The sequence below is a fragment of the Monodon monoceros genome, unplaced genomic scaffold (assembly GCF_005190385.1).
Source record: "Monodon monoceros isolate NGI ecotype Baffin Bay Population unplaced genomic scaffold, NGI_Narwhal_1 Super_Scaffold_8, whole genome shotgun sequence".
NCBI classification, from domain to species: Eukaryota; Metazoa; Chordata; class Mammalia; order Artiodactyla; family Monodontidae; genus Monodon; species Monodon monoceros.
The window spans coordinates 53740506-53759943 of record NW_021703785.1 but is presented as its reverse complement, the minus strand read 5'-3'; the positions used below and the strand labels follow the sequence as shown (position 1 = coordinate 53759943).

At 37.8% G+C, this 19438-nt stretch overlaps 1 protein-coding gene across 3 annotated transcripts in view; it reads right to left on the bottom strand.

The window, feature by feature from the left end:
* Positions 1-6388: 6388 nt before the first annotated feature.
* The window catches only part of GPALPP1 (GPALPP motifs containing 1), a 31302-nt gene continuing 18252 nt past the window's right edge, over positions 6389-19438 (bottom strand). Inside the window, exons 7-9 of one of the 3 annotated variants that reach the window (XM_029210498.1) lie at positions 16470-16568; positions 11279-11497; positions 6389-6421 (exon numbers count right to left, since the gene is read on the bottom strand). In XM_029210498.1, the coding sequence (XP_029066331.1) occupies positions 11279-11497; positions 16470-16568 (318 nt within the window). In that variant the 3' untranslated portion in view covers positions 6389-6421. Of the gene's footprint in view, positions 6422-9630; positions 10630-10892; positions 11498-16469; positions 16569-19438 lie in introns of those variants that run through there. The other 2 variants (XM_029210497.1, XM_029210496.1) reach the window with 2 other exon arrangements.

Below are 19438 nucleotides of genomic sequence, written 5' to 3'. Positions count from 1 at the left end.
ACTTGCCTCTGGCACTCCTCCAGATCTAGCTCTGCAGATGCTCAAGAGGTAAATCTGAGAATCTCCTACTCCCCTTCCTGTTTCCTCCTACTTTCGTGATTTGGGGATGTGTGGCCCCAACTTTGGCTAACACCTCTCGAGGGCTGCCTCAGATATTGGACGCCTTCTATCAAGATACATGATAAACTGGCAATGGCAGGTAGGCTTCCTCGCTATTGCTTGGGTTGAAGCTGGCAATCCTTTATGTATTTTTTCATTTCCTTCTCTTCTTTTTTCTTGTCTTGTTTGTAAATGGAAAGACTAAGTAAACCATCTTGAGTTGTGTTGTGATTTATACATGGCAGCAGAACGTGGTGAATAAACTATGACAGCCTCATTTCTTTTTTTTTTTTTTTTTTGCAGTACGCGGGCCTCTCACCGCCGTGGCCTCTCCCGCCATGGAGCACAGGCTCCGGACGCGCAGGCTCAGCGGCCATGGCTCACGGGCCTAGCTGCTCCATGGCATATGGGATCCTCCCAACCAGGGCACGAACCCGCGTCCCCTGCATCGGCTGGCGGACGCCCAACCACTGTGCCACCAGGGAAGCCCCTCATTTCTTACCTACTTTGTGCTAAATGTACTTCTTGATGTCAGAGGATTTCACGGAACCAAATAAGCAGGGGACAAGCAGTGCTGTCTTACTGGGCAGAACCTACCGACACTAAGTCATCTCTAAAGCAGGTCAATGTGTGCTTGTTCCCTCCCCAAACCTCCCACACAAAGATTCATAACCAGGAGAACTGGTAGAAGCTACCTAATGAAAGGGAGATTCACAAAAAAGAAAAAAAAAACAAGCCAAAAAGGGAATTTCCTGGTGGTCCAGTGGTTAGGACTTTGCACCCTCACTGCCGAGGGCCTGGGTTTGATCCCTGGTTGGGGAACAAAGATTCCACAAGCCGTGCAGCATGGCCAAAAACAAAGGGGGCGGGGTGTTCACAAAGGTGAACCTGGGGTGAATAGACAGGTAGATGGGTTATATCCCATTTTTGTAAACAAAACACTGGTATTCTCATTAACAAATTGGTGGGAATAAAACATGAGATGGGGGCTATTGCAAGCATCAGGTGTTTTGTCCTTTGTAGCACGTTACCTTGTTTCCAGTTACAGCACTTTCACTTTCTTTTAGGGAGCTACCCTCCCAAGTTCTCAGCCTGTGTGGTTTAGATCAGGTTTAACCCACGCTTTGGCTTCAAAGGTAGAGATGTGAACCAGCCTGGGCTATTGGGTGACCTCCTGACCATATGATTGATTCAGGGGTAAACAAGTGACCAAAGCTGGTCCCTAGAGCCAGTTAGCCTTAGTCCTTGGGCATTATTGGCTGGAACTAGTGGGAAAGAGAGGCCTTCTTTTCAGTGGTTGCTAAGCTGGTAGGATGTCAGTTTAGAGGGGCTGCTATCTTTGCCTGTCACCACCTGGGAAGCCCACCTAAAGATGAAGTCCACACAAAGGAAGCAGGCTGGGGGACAGGGACAGAATCCTGGTGACATGAACTGGGCATCCACATCCATTTGTACCTCAAGCCAAGGTTATCTTTTTTTGCTTAAGCCAGTTTGAGTTAGGTTTCTACCACTTGCTGCCAAGAGTCCTGATAAATAGAGGAATTTTCTGAGGTCGTAAGAAATGAGTGGGTCTGTTATCCACGGGTCTACAATAATGATAACCAGCATTTATTGCTGGACTTTGTGCTAATTGCTTAAGTGTGTCATCTCATGTAAACCTCATAACACCCTATGAGGTATCAGTGCCCCCATTTTAAGACAAATTACAGCAGAGATAGGTTAAGAAACTTTCTCAAGTTTACACAGCTAGTGGCAGTGCCAGGATTTGATCCCAAGATGCTGTCTCCAAAATTTCCGCTCTTAACTAGCAGAGTATAACTCCCTGATGTTACTCAGAGCTCTTAGTTGTAAACAAAATAATATACCTGGCCAGTTTAAGCAGGTCTGGAAGCTATATAACCAGGGATATGTCCAACCTCACTGCAATGCTCCAGTGTTACCACCGTTCCATACCACATCACAGGCCTCCAACATGGTGGATCACAACAGTGATGCTTGGGACTGGGTACCAGAAATGCCACCTCTGCTGCTGTTGAAAATCTAGCCACCTCCACCACAAGATGATTCTGGGAATGTCTGCTTCTTTACTTTTCTCTCCTTGGAATCCCAGTCCTATGTGGGTACATCTGATTGGCTGAGCCCATGCCACATACTTGTGCTCTATCAGCAAGGGAAGCTGGGAAATGAGTTTTCCCTTCTGTTCTTTGAATCAAGAGGCTCAGTGGCCACAGCATAACAGCAATCTGACTTTTTTGATTCTAGAAATCTTAATATGCCACGTTTGGACCAAACCAAGTTTGGTTCTTACACTTCGGAGTGCATCAGAATTACCTGGGGAGCTCGCCAAAAACAGATGCCTGAGCCCACACCAAAACCTACAGACAGAATCAAAATCTCTGATAATGAGGCGAGGGCATCTATATTTTTAATAAGCTCTCAGGGGATTCTGATGAACACTGAAGTTTCAAAAACATTGACCTAGAGGATTTTGTTGTCTAAATTGGTCCATACCATGTCTGTTCAACTATCACCCTCATCCCTCTAAACCTAGGGATTACTCAGTTCTGATAAATGCTGAACTAAAGATGCAGTCCTTCTGCGTATTGATATGCACTAATTAGAAAGAATATAAGGACTTCCCTCGTGGCGCAGTGGTTAAGAATCTGCCTGCCAATGCAGGGGACACGGGTTAGATCCCTAGTCCAGGAAGATCCCACATGCCACAGAGCAACTAAGCCCATGTGCCACAACTACTGAGCCTGCACTCTAGAGCCCGCGAGCTACAACTACTGAGCCTGTGTGCCACAACTACTGAAGCCCACATGCCTAGAGCTCACGCACCGCAACGAAGAGTAGCCCCTGCTCGCCACAACTAGAGAAAGCCTGCACGCAGCCATAAAGGCCCAACGCAGCCAAAAATTTAAAAATAAATAAATTTATTTTAGAAAAAGAATATAAATGTGATTTTTTAAAAAGCTCTTTATGATTAGATGGTAAACGGAAATGCTCTGAATCCATCTTTTCATGTTTTCTTAGAAGGACCACAGTATTATGAATGGGTCAACTGACATCTTATACGTTGATAGGGTGAGTCCTAATCTTGTCTTTATTGACAAACCAGTTTGACTGGCAAACATTTTTAACTCTAAGAGTCTCAGTTTCCAAGTATGACAATTTTATTAACCAGTGCACAAGGCTGTTGGGAAAAAAAGACATTTAAAAGACCATAACGTGTCCAGTTAAAATGAAGACTGAAAATTGGGTACAATTTCTAGATTGATTTTTCTGGCCAGTGTCAAATTAATTATGTCTGTACCTGTTGTAAAAAGTAGCAACCTCAGGTTAATAAACTGCTTTCTTTAAATGTATAGTGCGGATGAGGTATTACAGTATTATGTATTCTTAGGGGAGCAAGATGTGTTGCTTTCAGCATTACTCAAAAAGATAAAAATCATCCTAAGTTATATTCATAGGCAACTCCATTTCTTCCTTTCTGTCCAGTGATAAAAGGAGCAAGTTTATTTTTACCTCAGAGCACTGATTATGTAAAGAGAAAACTTTAGGACAAAATACCTGATCATACGGTCTGTTCAGCCAACATTAACCCATCCTAAGGAAACCAAATGGAAGTTCTATAAAGGGCTGCACAGTGGAAAGGAGGTGATCAGAGAGACTTGAAAATGAGCTTCGAAATGCTTTTCAATATTCTAGCGTAGGTTCTGGACATTTTTCAGTCTTAATACAATCACGTACCTTTGCTGTTTGCCATTATCTATAGTCATCTTTTATTAGCAAATGCAGAAACTGATATCTAAAAGTGTATTTGCTAGCTTAGTTCAAATAATACCTTAGCTGCCAAAGCAGTTACCTAAGACTTTAAAATACTTCAGTAACATTCACTGATTAATTCCCCCAAGGAAAACAGTCACAAGGCACCCACTATGAAGTTCATCTTTAGCATCCCATTGAGCCCCCTAACCCTTTCAATGTTCTGTATTTCCAGGGCATTCAGTGATATCACAGGGACCCAGGCAGCCAGGGACAAGGGTCTTATAACCTAACTATTGCTCCCAGGGACTCTCCCATTTTAAAAGGCGCCCAAGAGAAGGCAAAGTCTAATGAAATTAGACTGAATTACCACTGACAGTATAATCTTAAACCCTGTAGCACCTGGCTGGTAAAAAATGTTTCAAGAATGAAAACTTTTAAGCATCAATTCACTCAAGAGAAATGATAATCCACTCCTCATAATGCAAGTATTATCAGTACTGGTGATTATAGCCATGTAACATAAAATGACTATGTATTTAAGAATATTTAATATAGGAAAGTGGAACACATCAACAAGGGAGAGGGGAGTGTTTAGAGGAACATATATGATAGGTGCGGTGATTCTCAAACTTGAGCTGACAAACAATAACAGGGGATAATTGTTAAAAATGGAGATTTCCTGACTGTAACCTCAAAGATCCCCATTCAACAGGGGTGGGTTTGGGAATCTGCAGCTAAACAAGCTCCCCAGGTGATTCTGATGGAGGTGGTTCAAGGCTCTCAAATTAAGAAACAGGTCTACTGTATTCTCCAGTTCCCAAATGAAAAGGTTCTGCCATGTCCTGGAATTCTAAAGATTAATTGCTATCAATTAATTAATTAACTGATTGATATCAATCGATATCTATTGAATTCATCTGGTGTTATTTAGCTATTAAAAAGGCTGTATATAATCCTCAATAATTAGGCCTAAGAGGAGGAAATGAACAATCATTTATAACAAATTCTGAAAAAAAAAAAACGCTAACAGCTCTACTTAAATAATTGCAGGTTTGGTGATAAAGTATAGGCAGGAGTTCAATGTACTAATATTCTGATAACTGATGACCGTTATTAGTGAGGATTCATACAGGTTTTCAGAGCAAGGCCCTAAGGTATGAATTCAGATATGTTTAGGAAATTCTGGAAGGCCAGTAAGGTAGATCTTTGATGTTAGGATGCATCAGGCCAACTCCTGTGTGATGTTTATGATTGACCAAGAGCCACTCTCCTCTGGGAGGCTCCTTTTACCTTATAAAGCTGGGTTAATTGCAGTTACATGGGCTTCCTCGTATCTGCTGGCACAGGGACCAACCCTACGCGTATTTCTCACTGTACACCGCCCACACTGGTGCGATTCTTCAACCACCAAAGAACGAATGCTTCAGGGTTTTTGCATACGTGGTCTGCAAGCACCTTTTGGCAGGAAAGGGCTGGTTGCAGGAAAGGGGTCTCTGCAGGAGGCCCCTTTTGTCTTATCACTTACCTTAAACCCGGCAGCCCCATGCTCTACTCAACTCGGGTCCCAGCACACCTTTCAATTTTTTGATCACACAATACCTTGCCTAACCTGTTCTTTCCATGGATCAAAGTGGAAATGAAGAAAACATAATTAACAGATGATCAGATCTCTTCCCTAGCTTCCCCTTCAGTAATCTCACGAACAAACCGTGTGAAGCCAACTGTGCGAACAAGACAGCATCTATAAGCCTGCACGATGAGCCTGCACAGAGCGGGATAGGGACGACTCTGATCCCCCCATCTCAATGATTGAGGTTACTTCCCTTTCTCCGTTTAAAAACTTTCCTGACTGAGCAGAATCTTTGGAGGTGGTTTTAGCGGGACACTGAGTCCACAATCTCCCCAGATCGCCAGCGTTCTGATTAAAAAAGCAGCCTTCCTTTCTCGCGACATTTGCCTCTCTCTCGAGTTATTGACTGAGCAGCGAGCAGCCAGACCTGATTTGGTAACAAGTCATTTTTCAAACTGCTAGTTTGTCATTTTTTTAGGTTTCAGCTTAAATAACATCTCTTCAGATAGATTTTCCTTATCACCTTACTCAGGTAGGATTTCCATCCTCAATTACCTGTTGGATTGTCCCATTACCCTGTTTTCTTTATAACACTAACCACAGTTTGTGGCGTCCCCCCCAGTTTTACGGAGAATTGACATACATCACTGTATGAGTTTACGGTGGACAGCACAATGGTTTGATTTGAGCTAACATCCATCTTCTCATATAGACACAAAAAGAAAAAAAAATTTCTCCTTGTGATGCGCATTCTTAGGATTTACTCTCTTAACTTCCCTATACACCATACAGCAGTATTAGCTATAGTCATCATGATATACACTTACTCGATCTTTTTTACTGAGATCTTCTGCTCTCCCACGTCTCACGAGGCAGGGAATCTGCGTTACTTACCTGTGAACACTCTGTAGTGACTAGCACAGAACCTCCTCTCATGGACGAGGGCTACGAATGTCTGGTTCACCACTGTGTTCTTAGCACCTAGGACACACCCGGGTATTTAACAAATGTTTACTGAATGAACAAACATATTATCTCCTTAAGAAATACTTATTATAGGGAACTGATCTGAAAACTCAAGGGCTTTCTTTCCTTGGATCCTGTATGTCCAGATTCCTATCATTTAATGCTTAGCTTTTGTATTGCAAAGTATCTCTTTGGTCACTTCCCCAGTTAAGGAAGAGAGAAATATTCTGTAATAACCTAAATGGGAAAAGAATTTGAAAAAGAACAGATATATGTATATGTATAACTGAATCACTTTGCTGTACACCTGAAACTAACACAACATTGTTACTCAACTATACTCTAATATAAAATAAAAATTTTAAAAAAATAAAGAGAGAAATCCCAAGTCCTGTCTCCTTAGTAATTCGGTTTCTAACTCTGATCCTATATAACACAAAATTGGGACTTAAAAAAAAAAAGAGGTTCATTTCCCCTGGAATTATAAAAGAATACATGCTTCCTGAAAGAATTCGAGAAGTAGAAAAACGTAAAATCTCACAATCAACCAATCCAGAAAAAACCCACCAACTGTCAAATAAAAATGGAATATTGGTTACAAATCCAGTGCCAGCCCCTCTTGTGCCACGGTGCTCTTAAGAGCATTTCCAATTTGTCTGTCTTGTGTTTCTAAACAGTTTATATTTGTAGTTATACTGGGGTAATGAAAATCTGGCAAGTGAGTTGGAGTGAAAGACTTTTTTTTAACCCACAACAGCCCACAATGATCTGGTTGGTTAGAATAAACCTTTACAGGATATTCTCTTTATGCACATTGCCTGCTTCAGATAAGCTAATAATATTAAAAGAAACAAAACAAAAATAAAAGACGACAACTTCTCAGATACAGATGCAACTTTATTCATACATAAAAAAAATCACACCTCAGGAATTCTTTTCTAAAAACAGTCTTTTAATTATAAAGTTCAAAATGAAAAGATTGAAAGGGGCAGTGTATAACTTTTAAATTTTGTACATACTCTAGTCACGGTTAAATATTTAAGCTGCAAAAAAATATACCTCTCCTATAATAGGAAATGCACGACCTTTTGTAACTGCAGACTAAAATGACATGATGGTGTCAAAAGCCAAAGTAAAAAAATTTAACAGTCTGAAGTAGAAGACTTGGTACTGATGTTACATGGGTACTATCCTAGCTACTTCCCCCATGTTGGCTATTCCTCTTAGGTACACAACTCAACAGAGACTTTTTTGTGAACAATACTTGTCATTGCCATGGAAAAAGTGAAGAGAAGTGATAAGGGCTCCTGTAAATAGTCTAAAAACTATCTCCCACGATCATACGTTTCTAAGTAATATATAATGTTAACATTATCCACCCTATATAAGAAACAAAAAGTGCCAAGATGTTTCAGGATCAAATAATTTATATGATAACTGTTAATCTATTCTGGAGCATGTAGGCCTCAGTACCATCTAAAGCCCAACCTTACTTCTAAAAAAAATCATTAATTCAAAGAACCATAAAATGTTCAAGTGATAAATGTCAAGTAGCTGCTACATCTGAACAAGATAAAAAATTCTTAGAAAACTGTAGCTTTTCTTTTCTTTCTCTTTTTTGGCATAGGGCTTAATTTATGATATTTTTCCCAATACAAAAAAATTTATTGGATGAGACAGCCTTATTATGGGTGTAGCTACCACCTCTCACCTTTTGTCTCCCCTCCCAATTCCCCCACTTACTAAAGCCATTTATTTACCAGTAATGATGTTATTGTTTGAAGCATCAAAATCTACCTGAGATGACAATTTAGACAGCTGAACACAATCATATAATTTCAGGGACAATGAACTTAAATGTCACCTTCACCAAACAGTAAAGAATGTTAAAATGTCTGCTCCCTTCTTTGAACTTAGTGTTGTTCTTTTTTCTTCTTCATTTTTAAGTTTCAAAAGAGGTCACAGCTCTACAAAATTTGGCCAAGAAGTACAGAAAATTAAAAAGTTCTTAGCAGAAAATGTCAACAATCCCAATTTTCTGCCAAATGGAGAGGAGAATTGATTTACCAGGCCTTTTGCGGCTTTGGAAGAGGGAAGGGAATAAAATGAAGACCACCTGTCCATCCTGTTCAGATAGCTACTTTCTGCTTTTATTGTCAATGTTGTTATATTGGGTTTGGTCTCTCCATGGGGCAAAAACCTCTGGCTTGGCCTCACATTTTGTTAAAACTGTCCTCAGGGTGGCATGAGAGAGCATTAGACCTGAGGTACCATGTGAGGTGGTCACTCATGGAAAGTATTAATATTTTCTCCCTTTTGTTAAGGTCACAGACATTCCAAGGGTGATGGAAGAAATAGTAAATACATACTAGAGAAATATCCCTATCTACCTTCAGGTAAGGAAAGCAAAGCAAAAGTAAGTATCCAAATATGACACTTTTACATTAAAGATACCAAAACTTCTCAAAAATATATATTAGGAATTTACATAAGGATGAGGAATTAGAAAACATTTATTCCTTTCGTCAGGGAAAAAAATCATAACAAAATTAATGAAAGTAATAGATGCTCCTGTACAAAGTTTTGTGTTCAGAAAATATCATCCACTAAAAATGACATCTTTGGTCAAAAGGTAGCTCTGTTCAATCTGCTTAGACTAGACTTTTCCAATTTGCTTAGGAGAAAAATTCATCTTACAAATAGTAACACTCTGAGTAGGTTACGGTTATGGAAGATCATTGTACTTCTATGATCAGGAGAAAAATCTGTCACATAATTTGATTGAACAGTTTATTCAGTTTTCATGAAGCCTAGATGAGCTAGGACTCAGAATCTTTTTTCATTAAAACCGTGTGCTTCATCAAAACTAGAGCACAGAACTAGCAGAACAATTGGGATTAATCTGTAAGAAAATATAACTTCCAGAATTTGAATTTAAGCTTTAACTATTAAGAGTTTTGTTTAATATCTTAAGGGGCAGTGCTTAAAGCATCACAAACTTACAATACTACAATACTCCATCGGTGTTATTTTTTTTTTTAACATCTTTATTGGAGTATAATTGCTTTACAATGTTGTGTCAGTTTCTGCTGTATAACAAAGTGAATCAGCTATACATATACATATATCCCCATATCTCCTCCCTCTTGCATCTCCCTCCCACCCTCCCTATCCCACCCCTCTGGGTGGTCACAAAGCATCGAGCTGATCTCCCTGTGCTATGCAGCTGCTTCCCACTAGCCATCTATTTTACATTTGGTAGTGTATATATGTCAATGCTACTCTCTCACTTCGTCCCAGCTTACATCAGGGTGGTTTTGATTAGTTTCCATTTCCATTTTTGTATTCAGGGATTATGAGTTTGATTTTTTTTTAAAGTTACTTATGAGTGATATAAAAGATCTGTCCCCAGTAAATTAGCTAAAGCATGTTAAATATAAATGAATCAAGTCAGATCATCCCAAAGCAGGTTAAAGACTTAGAAAGCTTTGGTGGAGATCACAGAGACCAGGTCTCAGACTTCACACTGGGAACGGTTAATGGTGTTCTCTTGTCCCTCAGATTGCCTTCCCTAGAAATACTTACTGAAGTTGGAAAAATCAAAATAGTTTTTCCTTAGCACATGAAATAATGCAGAGGTCCCTCTTTCTGACTTAGAAACAAACAAACCAAAAAATCCAAACCACAAATAAAAAGCCCTGATTGCCGCAACAAGCAAACTGATAACAAAATGGACAAAACCTCCATACCCTCTATTTTCAAGTAAATGTTGTGTATTCACTGGCTGCAGTTTAGAGGGAAACCCAAACAATTTCAAATTCATGGATTCACCGTGAGGACCTGACACACTCACTCAGGGCAAGTTCATAATATCTGATGAGGGGGTCTTGAGCTGTGGGAGAGACTCAGTGGATGGTCCTGACCAGATCTTAACTGGGCACTTGTGAGACAGCACAAAAATTAGGGAGTGGTGGGGAGGGGGGGAATCCTCAAAAAAGTTATTTGAAGAAAAGCCCACATTTCCTCAGAAGCCAAAGACACACAAAATTCTACTCTACGTAAGACACACTGATTTCATGTTTCCACGTGACTTTAAAGGACGTGTGGTTTGTAAGACTAAAGCAATCCTCTAATCTTAAGAAACTCAAAATAAAGGAAGAAAGATGGACAGACAGAAAAAAAGAGTATTCTTCAACTCTTCTTCATTGCACAGGGAAATCCCCCTGAAGTAAGAATAAGAAAATTCAGTAAGTTGGAAAATATTTCTCACTTTAACCGTATCTTCCCTGAAAGTCACATTTTAATATTGATGTAGGTTTCATACAATTAAAAATCACAAAGATTTTAAGAAGCAACCTTAGCTTTTATGTAATCACCATTACGAACCCTTGTCAGTTCGGGCTATGTATGAGTGATGTAACGGTTTTGAACCTTAACTTACATAGAACATTTCAAAAGCAATGAACATCTTTTGTGATCTTGTTTAACATAAAAAGACTGCTAGCAAAACTCATTCTTTTTTTTTTTTTTTAAAAAACTCATTCTTTAATAAAGCATGCATATTTACCCAAGCTTCACACCACACTTTCCTTTGCCATGTCTCACAAATGAAAAGCTTTTATTTTAGCATTTTGAATAGTAATGCCCTGTTAGGTTATTATGAGGACAAGTCTACTTTCCCAGTATACAACATTTTTTATTCCACAAGGCTGAATTTTCAAACCTCACAGTTTACTTAGAAAATAAAGATCTGCAGGTTTATAATCTACTTTATTATAAAAGGAAATAAATTTTTACACAGTTATATATAACAGTATTTAGAAAAGTTCAAATTTATCAGTATGAAAATATACCTCACTGAAATATACTTACTTATAAAAACATATTGCCTTTGCCATGTGAAAACCTGGTGTTTAGTTCCCTAGATTTCTTTATCAGGGCTTTTTTCTGAGCTTCATCAAACCGATGAACTTTGAGATCCGTATCACGGTTAAATGGTATTCTTTCTTGGGGCTTATTTTTATCTTCAGCAGCCTTATTCTTTAGTTTTTTCTGATGAATGTCCATAAGAGATTCTGGCCTTTTTGATTCCTGGGGAGAGCAAGAGAGTAGAAAGAAAAATCTTATATAGATCATTGACAGAATATAATCATGAAACAAAAGAATGAAGTAGTAATGGTAAACATGAAGGAGGGCTATTTACAAACCCAATAGGTTTTTCCAAATCTAAGACAGCATCTCTGAAGAAAATGTGTTATCAGAGGCAAATTCAATTAGACCAAAATGACGGTATCTACCAACTATACGCCACACAATAAAAAAAGAGCAAGACGGAGAGTAAACTAATGTTTAAATAACCATCATGAAAATCATTGTGTGATTAGTCAACATGAGTCTGAACCAAGAACACAGGTGAGAAAGAAGAGCAATTACTTTCTCATGTGGGAGCCCGGTTAAAGCTTCATGGATGGGCTGGTCCGTGAACCCTGAACGGGTGGAACTGAAGACACGGGCACTGCCAGGCTGAAGCTAAAGCAAGTGCAAAGCAGAACAACCACGGCACAGAGATGACAAGATCCAAGGCCGGTGCAGGAAAAGCTGGCATAGTCTGTGTGCCAAGAGAATTTTTGTCCTTTCAGCTTTATCTCCTTCATTTTCTTTCTTTTCAGCTGGGGTATGTGCTCACATTTTCTTTTTCTTTTCCTTTTTCTTAAATTGAAGTATAGCTGATTTACAACATATTAGTTTCACATTTTCAAATATATCTAGTAGGATGAGGTCTGAACAAAGTCAGCTGGTTTCGTAAATTGGAGATTCTTTACAGACCTTTCGGTTTTGGTTAAACTAAAAGACAGAACAGCCCTGGATTGAAGAAGCAGGGAGTGGGATGCAGGAGTAGATGCAGGTAGTACAGACCAGCAGCCATCAAACTGTGATATATGTATCCCTGGGGGCCACACGGAGTGGATTCCATGGGGTATGAAGGCATAGAGAATTTCAACGTTACCTACTCATGATTCTCAACTTCTTAGCCTCACTTAAAGCTGACTTGCCTGGTAATGCATCTCGTGAGGATGTCTCCCCTTTCATTATAGCCCTTTCCCATTTAACAAAGGAGAGGCCTTTCAGAATCTTATTACGGAATGTTGTCTTGGACAGCAAGTCTCCAGAGCAACAAATAAAAAACCTGAAATACTGTATGAATGATCTTCTAATCAAGGAACTGTAAACCCAGGAGGCTTTGTGTCCTTTTGTGTCTCAAACATATTTCTCTTAAGAGCGTAATGTCCTTTCGGAATGGGTAGTTTGGCTCTTGTTGGAATGTTCTGAATTCAGATATACTGCAGAATGGGGCAATGAAAGAAAAGACAACTTTTGCTTAACAACCACATCTCTTCCAGGCCCTGCCTCCTGTCAGAGAATATATTTGAGAGCAAAGACATGAGGAGAGCTCAGTAAAAGCAAAATAACTGGTAAGAAACGATGAAGGTGGCAGCTTCTTATTTTATCAGAAGACAAACTCATGGCACCTACCCACCTACGTTACAATTCAGAAGTGTCATAGGAATGATCATAATCACATCTATTTGAACAGAGAAATGGAGTCAGACTTTCTCACAGAAAGTCAGTCTCAATCACCTGTCTGATTGACAATGAGATCTGACTTTATCAGTTAAGTTATGTGGTTGCTATTTCCTATACATTGAGCTCTATCTGGATGCTGAATTAGTAAATATTTATTTGAATTAGCACTATTTCCATGTTCTCAATCCCTCTCATTTCATAAATTGGTCATTTCATAAATCTTGGTGAAGTCTTTAGGAAACAAATTGATTTGCAAGTTAAGTGCTTTCGAATTCTTTATTTTTAATGAAAACTGGAGGTGAAAAAAAATCAAATGTTGCTAAGAAAAAATAACCTATCAATACACATAGCAGGGAGAAACAGTTTAGAACTAAATTTCTGCATTTGGAAGAATCTGGTTAGCAATGATGGTGCTGACATTTTCAACACTGGCGACCTTAGGCAAGTTATTTAAGCCTCAGTTTCTCAGCTGTAAGATAATAAATCATAATAGTAATAATGTCTAAATATTTGGATGAGGTAGGAGTTAAGTAATCTAATGAATACAAAGGATTTAGTAGTGTGGCGGGGTTCATAAGAATCAGTCAAGGGACTTCCCTGGTGGAGCAGTGGTTAAGAATCCGCCTGCCAATGCAGGGGACATGGGTTTGAGCCCTGGTCCGGGAAGATCCCACATGCCGTGGAGCAACTAAACACGTGAGCCACAACTATTGAGCCTGCGCTCCAGAGCCCGCGAGCCACAACTACTAAGCCTGTGCACCTAAAGCCCGTGCTCCGCAACAAGAGAAGCCACCTCAATGAGAAGCCTGCGCACTGCTTTGAAGAGTAGCCCCCACTCACTGCAACTAGAGAAAGCCTGCGCGCAGCAACAAAGACCCAACGCAGCCAAAAAAAAAAAAAGAATCAGTCAAGACATGTTAAGTATTCAATTTACTTAGCACATACTATATTGTAATCTTCACAATATCTCTATAAATTAAATGTTATTATTCCCATTATACAGATTTGGAAAGTGAGAATGGGAAAATAAGCCCTGTTCAGGAGGGCTGGAGAGTCAGGGCACTATAGCCCTTCCTCACTCTCTTTACTCTGTCCCTCAGTATCCAGTAGGGTGGCAATGCTGCCAGCTTGTGACCTTTGGAGAAAAGATGGAAAACGGTCCTCAGCTGAGGAGTTATTAAATGTCTAGCCGTTCTGAATGCAAAAAAAAAAAGACCAATGTGAAAAAAAATCAAAGTTGAGAGAGAGTTGACAGTTGAGAGATCATTAATAATAATTTTTTGTTAATAGATCATTATAAGGTTTAAGTAAGTAACAAAAATCACACCAAAAGCCAATTCATGTAGAGATCAATTTGCTAAATGACTGGTTTGCTGATTCACCAAATTTAATCATTTAACAAAAATGTGTAGGTTTTATATTAATTTGCAAAAAGCCAGGGCAATTTATTTTGAATGGGCGAGTTTTTCAGCAGTTTTTGAAAATTCATGCTAAGATTCTAGTTGTTTGGCTTTTATTTTGCCTTCATGGTAATATTTTAAAGAGTGTTCAATTTATCAATACTAAGAGTTATAAGTTGGTTTAGTCTTAAGACTATATTAATATTTTGAAAACTATATCTCATAAGTAACCAAAATTTCAGCATAAGATTAGAACGCTAATTTTTTGGATGTGTTTTAAAATAAATTGCAGACACTGTTACATGTATCCCTAGTATTTCAGCATGATTTCACTAACCAGAGTTCAATATTCGTTTACAATTTTTTCTTTTAAAGTAAATTTACGTACAATGAAATGCACAAATCTTAATACTACATTCACTGAGTTTTACAATTCAAACTCCTAGCAATTTCTGGAACATATTTCTATCACCTCAGAAAGCTCTGTATGCCCCTTCCTAGTCCGTCTCCACAACCCCACTCCAACAACAAGTATTCTGGTTTTTTTCCAACCATAGATTCATTTTGCTTATTGTAGAGCTTCATATAAATGGAATCATACAGTAGTACTTGGGTAGGAAGTCTTGTGTAAGACTCCCTTCGCTCAGCATAATGTCTTTGAGATTAATCCACGTTGTTGCATTTATTTGTAATTTGTTCCTTTTTATTGCCGAGTAGTATTTTACTATGAACACAGTTTGGCTTTTTCTTTCTCTTACTGATGGACAGCTGGGTTGCTTGAAGTATTTAGCTATTATGAATAAAGCTTCTATGAACATTCCTGTATAAGTCTTTTTGAACTATTATGAGTGAAGCACGCTCGAGTCTGCGAAAACATGTTTTCATCTGTCTTACATAAACACCCAGGGGTGGAGTTGCAGGGTTATAGGGTAGGTGTTCGTTTAGTTTTATAAGAAATGCCTGTTTGGAAAAAGGCCCAGCTTGTTAATTTTCAGCTATTCTTCCTTTCTAACATAACTCATTACAGCTATAAATTTTGCCTCTAAGTGCCACTTTATATTACATCTCACACATTTTGATATGTTGTACTGAATTTTTTTTTTTTTTTTTTTTTTGTACTGAATATTTTTTTATCATTCAGGTTTAGGTATTCCATCATCATGTCTTCTTTGATGTAAAGTTTAAATTTTGAATTTTCTAATTTCCAGTTGTGTAGGGCTTTTAAGTTATTCTGAAGTTTAATTTAAATTCTTTGTGGTGCCTGAATGATGGTGATTCTTTCAATTTTGTTGAGACTTGACTTTGGGCTGGTCAGTTTTCAAAGATGTTCCATTTGGGTTGGGTTTCTGGTCAGTTTCCAACTATGCTTCATGTATGCTTCACTGTTTGTGGTACTGGTCTATATATGCCCAATGAATCATGCTAACTATATTTTTAATGCTCATGGAAATTTTCATGAACTAATACACTAGGAACAGAAGGTAATTTTCCTGAATACCTTTCAGGGACCAAAGGGTTCAATGGTTTACATTTATTCTTTGAGCTGGAACACTAGTGGTTTTTTTGTTTTTGTTTTTTTTATGAGTAAGAGACTATTACAAAATAATAATATGCCCAATGAATACTGACTGTTTAGTTTACAAATTTAAATTGAACCATATTTAAATTTTTATATTTATATAGATTTATATTTTTCTCCCATATTTAAATCATTACATCAAACATTCCAAATCAGCTTACAATTTAAAATGTATGAATTGGGCTCTCTAGGAGTTAGTAGGGCTCTTACTTTATAATCATGTGCTACCCATCTTTAGGAATTGAATTTCTGACATATGACTTAAGTAAAAAGTGAACTGAAAATGTTATGAGATGCATTAAAAAAGCCTATACTAAAGGACTACACACACACACACATATACACATACACACAAGAGTATTTTTCAGAACAGATGTATAGAAAAAGACTGAGATGAAAAGGAAGACTAAGAAAGAGAAACAAGAAAAAGAGAAAAAATGAGAAGAGCATTAAAAGATGGGAAAAAATGAAAGGCCATATATTTTATCCCCTAACTTACATTGTATGCGGATACCTGCTCGGCCAATCTCTTTTCCATTCCTGTCAATATATGTTCTTCATCCTTCTTATTGAATGACTTTCTTGCTTCTGGTGTCTCCTGAGGAACGAACACAGAAAACACATTACTAAACCATATAATTAAGAGAAAATAAAAAAGAAATACTATTATTTTAACTCAGATTGAATAATAGGAGACTAAACGAAGCCAGGCCCATTGAATCTCTTCCCACTAGAAATGTCAATATACTTGATAAGGGATCTGTTAGTGTCCTACTCTAACATTTGCCTGAAAACAAGAAAAAAACCCCAAAAACCTCTAACCAATCAACTAAATGGATTTTATCAAACTCAGAGATGAGAATGACAAACAATAATGAAATGTAGAAGAGAAAATAAGGCTTAAAAAGAAATCTTATATTATCTGTTTTCAAAGCTAGGAAAAGCACTCTTGAGGGAAAAAAAATAAAAAGAAATAAATGGGGTACAGAAAAAATAAAAATAAAACTATCTTTATTCACAGAGGACATGACTGGCAATGTAGAAAATGCCAAAGAATCTATTAAAAAACTCTTGGCATTAGTAAGCATAAGTGTAGCAAAGCTGCAGGATGCTAGGTCAACATACAAAATATGCCAGCAATGAACAATTGGAATTTGAAATTTAAAAAGAAATACCATTTACCATAGCACACACACACACAAGTGAAATACTTAGGTAAATTTCTAATAAATTTTAGTTAGGAAAAAAAAAGTATTCTGGAGAATATAGTCCCAGCCAGGAAAGAAGAAGGCCCATATAAAATCAACTGAAAACCACTTTCCACAAAGCATGTTTTTATACTGTTGCTGTTTGCTTAAGAAAGCCAAGGAGGTCCCCACACCATTTTTACCTTAATGATGGACTAAAACAACATTGTACTTAATAAATAAAGTATGTTAAAAAACATACGAGTAGCTCATTTCTTCTTTTTTCATAAAAATTTCCCCAGAAAGATTCTTTTACTTGTAAATATTAAGAGAAAAAAATGATGTTCTGGTAAGATGGAGGTGAAAACCTGACCAGTTAAGAGTTAGTAAATCTAGTCAAGACTGGGAAAAGAGAACATAACAGATCTTATTCAATTAATTTATGCATAACACTGCCATTTCTTTCTAAAAAGCAATCTTACTTCATTTGGGCATGTTGGTTAAGTGAATGTGCAAACATTAGTGGTATGAGAGATGAATGCTGGGGAATCAAATATAAAAAAGTAAGATGAAGTGGTGGAGAAAATCTACAAAAAGGTAATTTGGAGAGATAAAAAAGGAAACTTGACTAAGATCTGTTACAAAAATCAAAAATTAGTCATGACCTGTATATAGGACAGCTCTGTGACACTATATAATTTGTACCACAAATATAAGTCTGTGGTATTATATGCTGTAATACAGTGTCACATAAAATTTAAGGGGTATTAGTCATCCCTTTGGGAGCCTGTTGTAAACACAGAACAAAACACTTTCAGCCCTGAAAAGAATGACTATATCTAAAGAACTCAGTCATAGGGCCTAAAATCACCTGAGTTCAAACTGGCTAGTTTCTGTTTGTTCCGTTTTTCTGTGGTATTTTTCTTTGAGGAAGACTCCCTGCATATCTGGCTGTAGGCTAGACATCTACTCACATACAATGAGGAACACAAGGACTGAAAAAAGCACAAATAAAAAGTCCACGTAAGCAAGGGGATTAAATGTCTTTTTGGAGACAATCTTAAAGGCTAAATTATAAAAAACGTCAGTATGTTATTTTTATAGAAGACCAGTTAAGAAAGAGCAGACAGGCGTTCCAACACTAGTCATTCACGGTGTGTGGCTCGCTTCTATACCGTATCTTCTGTTGTCTATTCTGCCCTCAGGTTGTTGGTTCACCTCACCTTTCTGTTACAACTCTCAGATTTCCTTGAATCCTCCGGGCAAAGGGGAACTTATGATTTTGCCACATATTCTGCTAAAGTGTGGAGATTGCCACATATCATCCACATGTTAAGAATGACACTATTTCACAACCAATTCTCCACTAAAATGAAAGCGCCATAAGGAGCTTTTTCTATTACCTGTGACCAAACAGAATACCTGGCAGAGGAGATATTCAATTTACAGTTATAGAATGAAGATGGAAATCCTCATAATTCTAGGTACTGATGAACAAGATAAACAGAGTTAGGGGCGTGAATTTAAGTCAGAACTGATAAAGCTATAATCATAAGGTGCCAATTAGTCAAGCATTTAAGATTGGAATGGGACATCTCAAGGAAACTGAAACTTTGGGATGGAGTGAATTTAAGGAGTTAGTGCTGAGGACACTGGTTGGACCCCTAACTTACAATGGAATATTTCATAATAAATGGAGAGATCCAAGAAAAGAAAATCCGACAATAATATTTTATGCATACTTTTGCGGGTATTTTTAAATTAAATTATTCAATATATTAATGAAAGGGCTTTTTGCCTATCTTTACAGTAATATGAAGTTTACTGCACTTGAGCTACTGTTATTTTCAGAGGTAGTCCCTGTGTATCACTTAACTTGCTAGGTTAATCTGTGCCTTGGCTTGTTCAAGACATTTTAAAAGAAATTTTCATGGATAGTATGATGTATAAAGACCAGGGGATTTGGAGTCAGAAAGGTCTAGAAGGGAATTACTGTTCATGACTTACCAGCATTTAATTCCAGAAAAGGTGACCTCATAGAGGATAGTGTCTCCCTTCATAAAATGAGGTCAGTAAACCTATGTCTCCAGGTTCTCTTGAGATTTAGATGAGACAATTTATTGGGAAATAGTAAGTAAATACACAGGAAGCAACTGGCCTCACTTTCTTTTAACTTTCCTTCAGGGGAAATCTTTTCCCTTTGGAATCATAATTTTAAAAACAGTACTCTTAAATAATTCTGCCTCCTATTTTTTCAAAATAGAGTCAACAAGGACAAAAA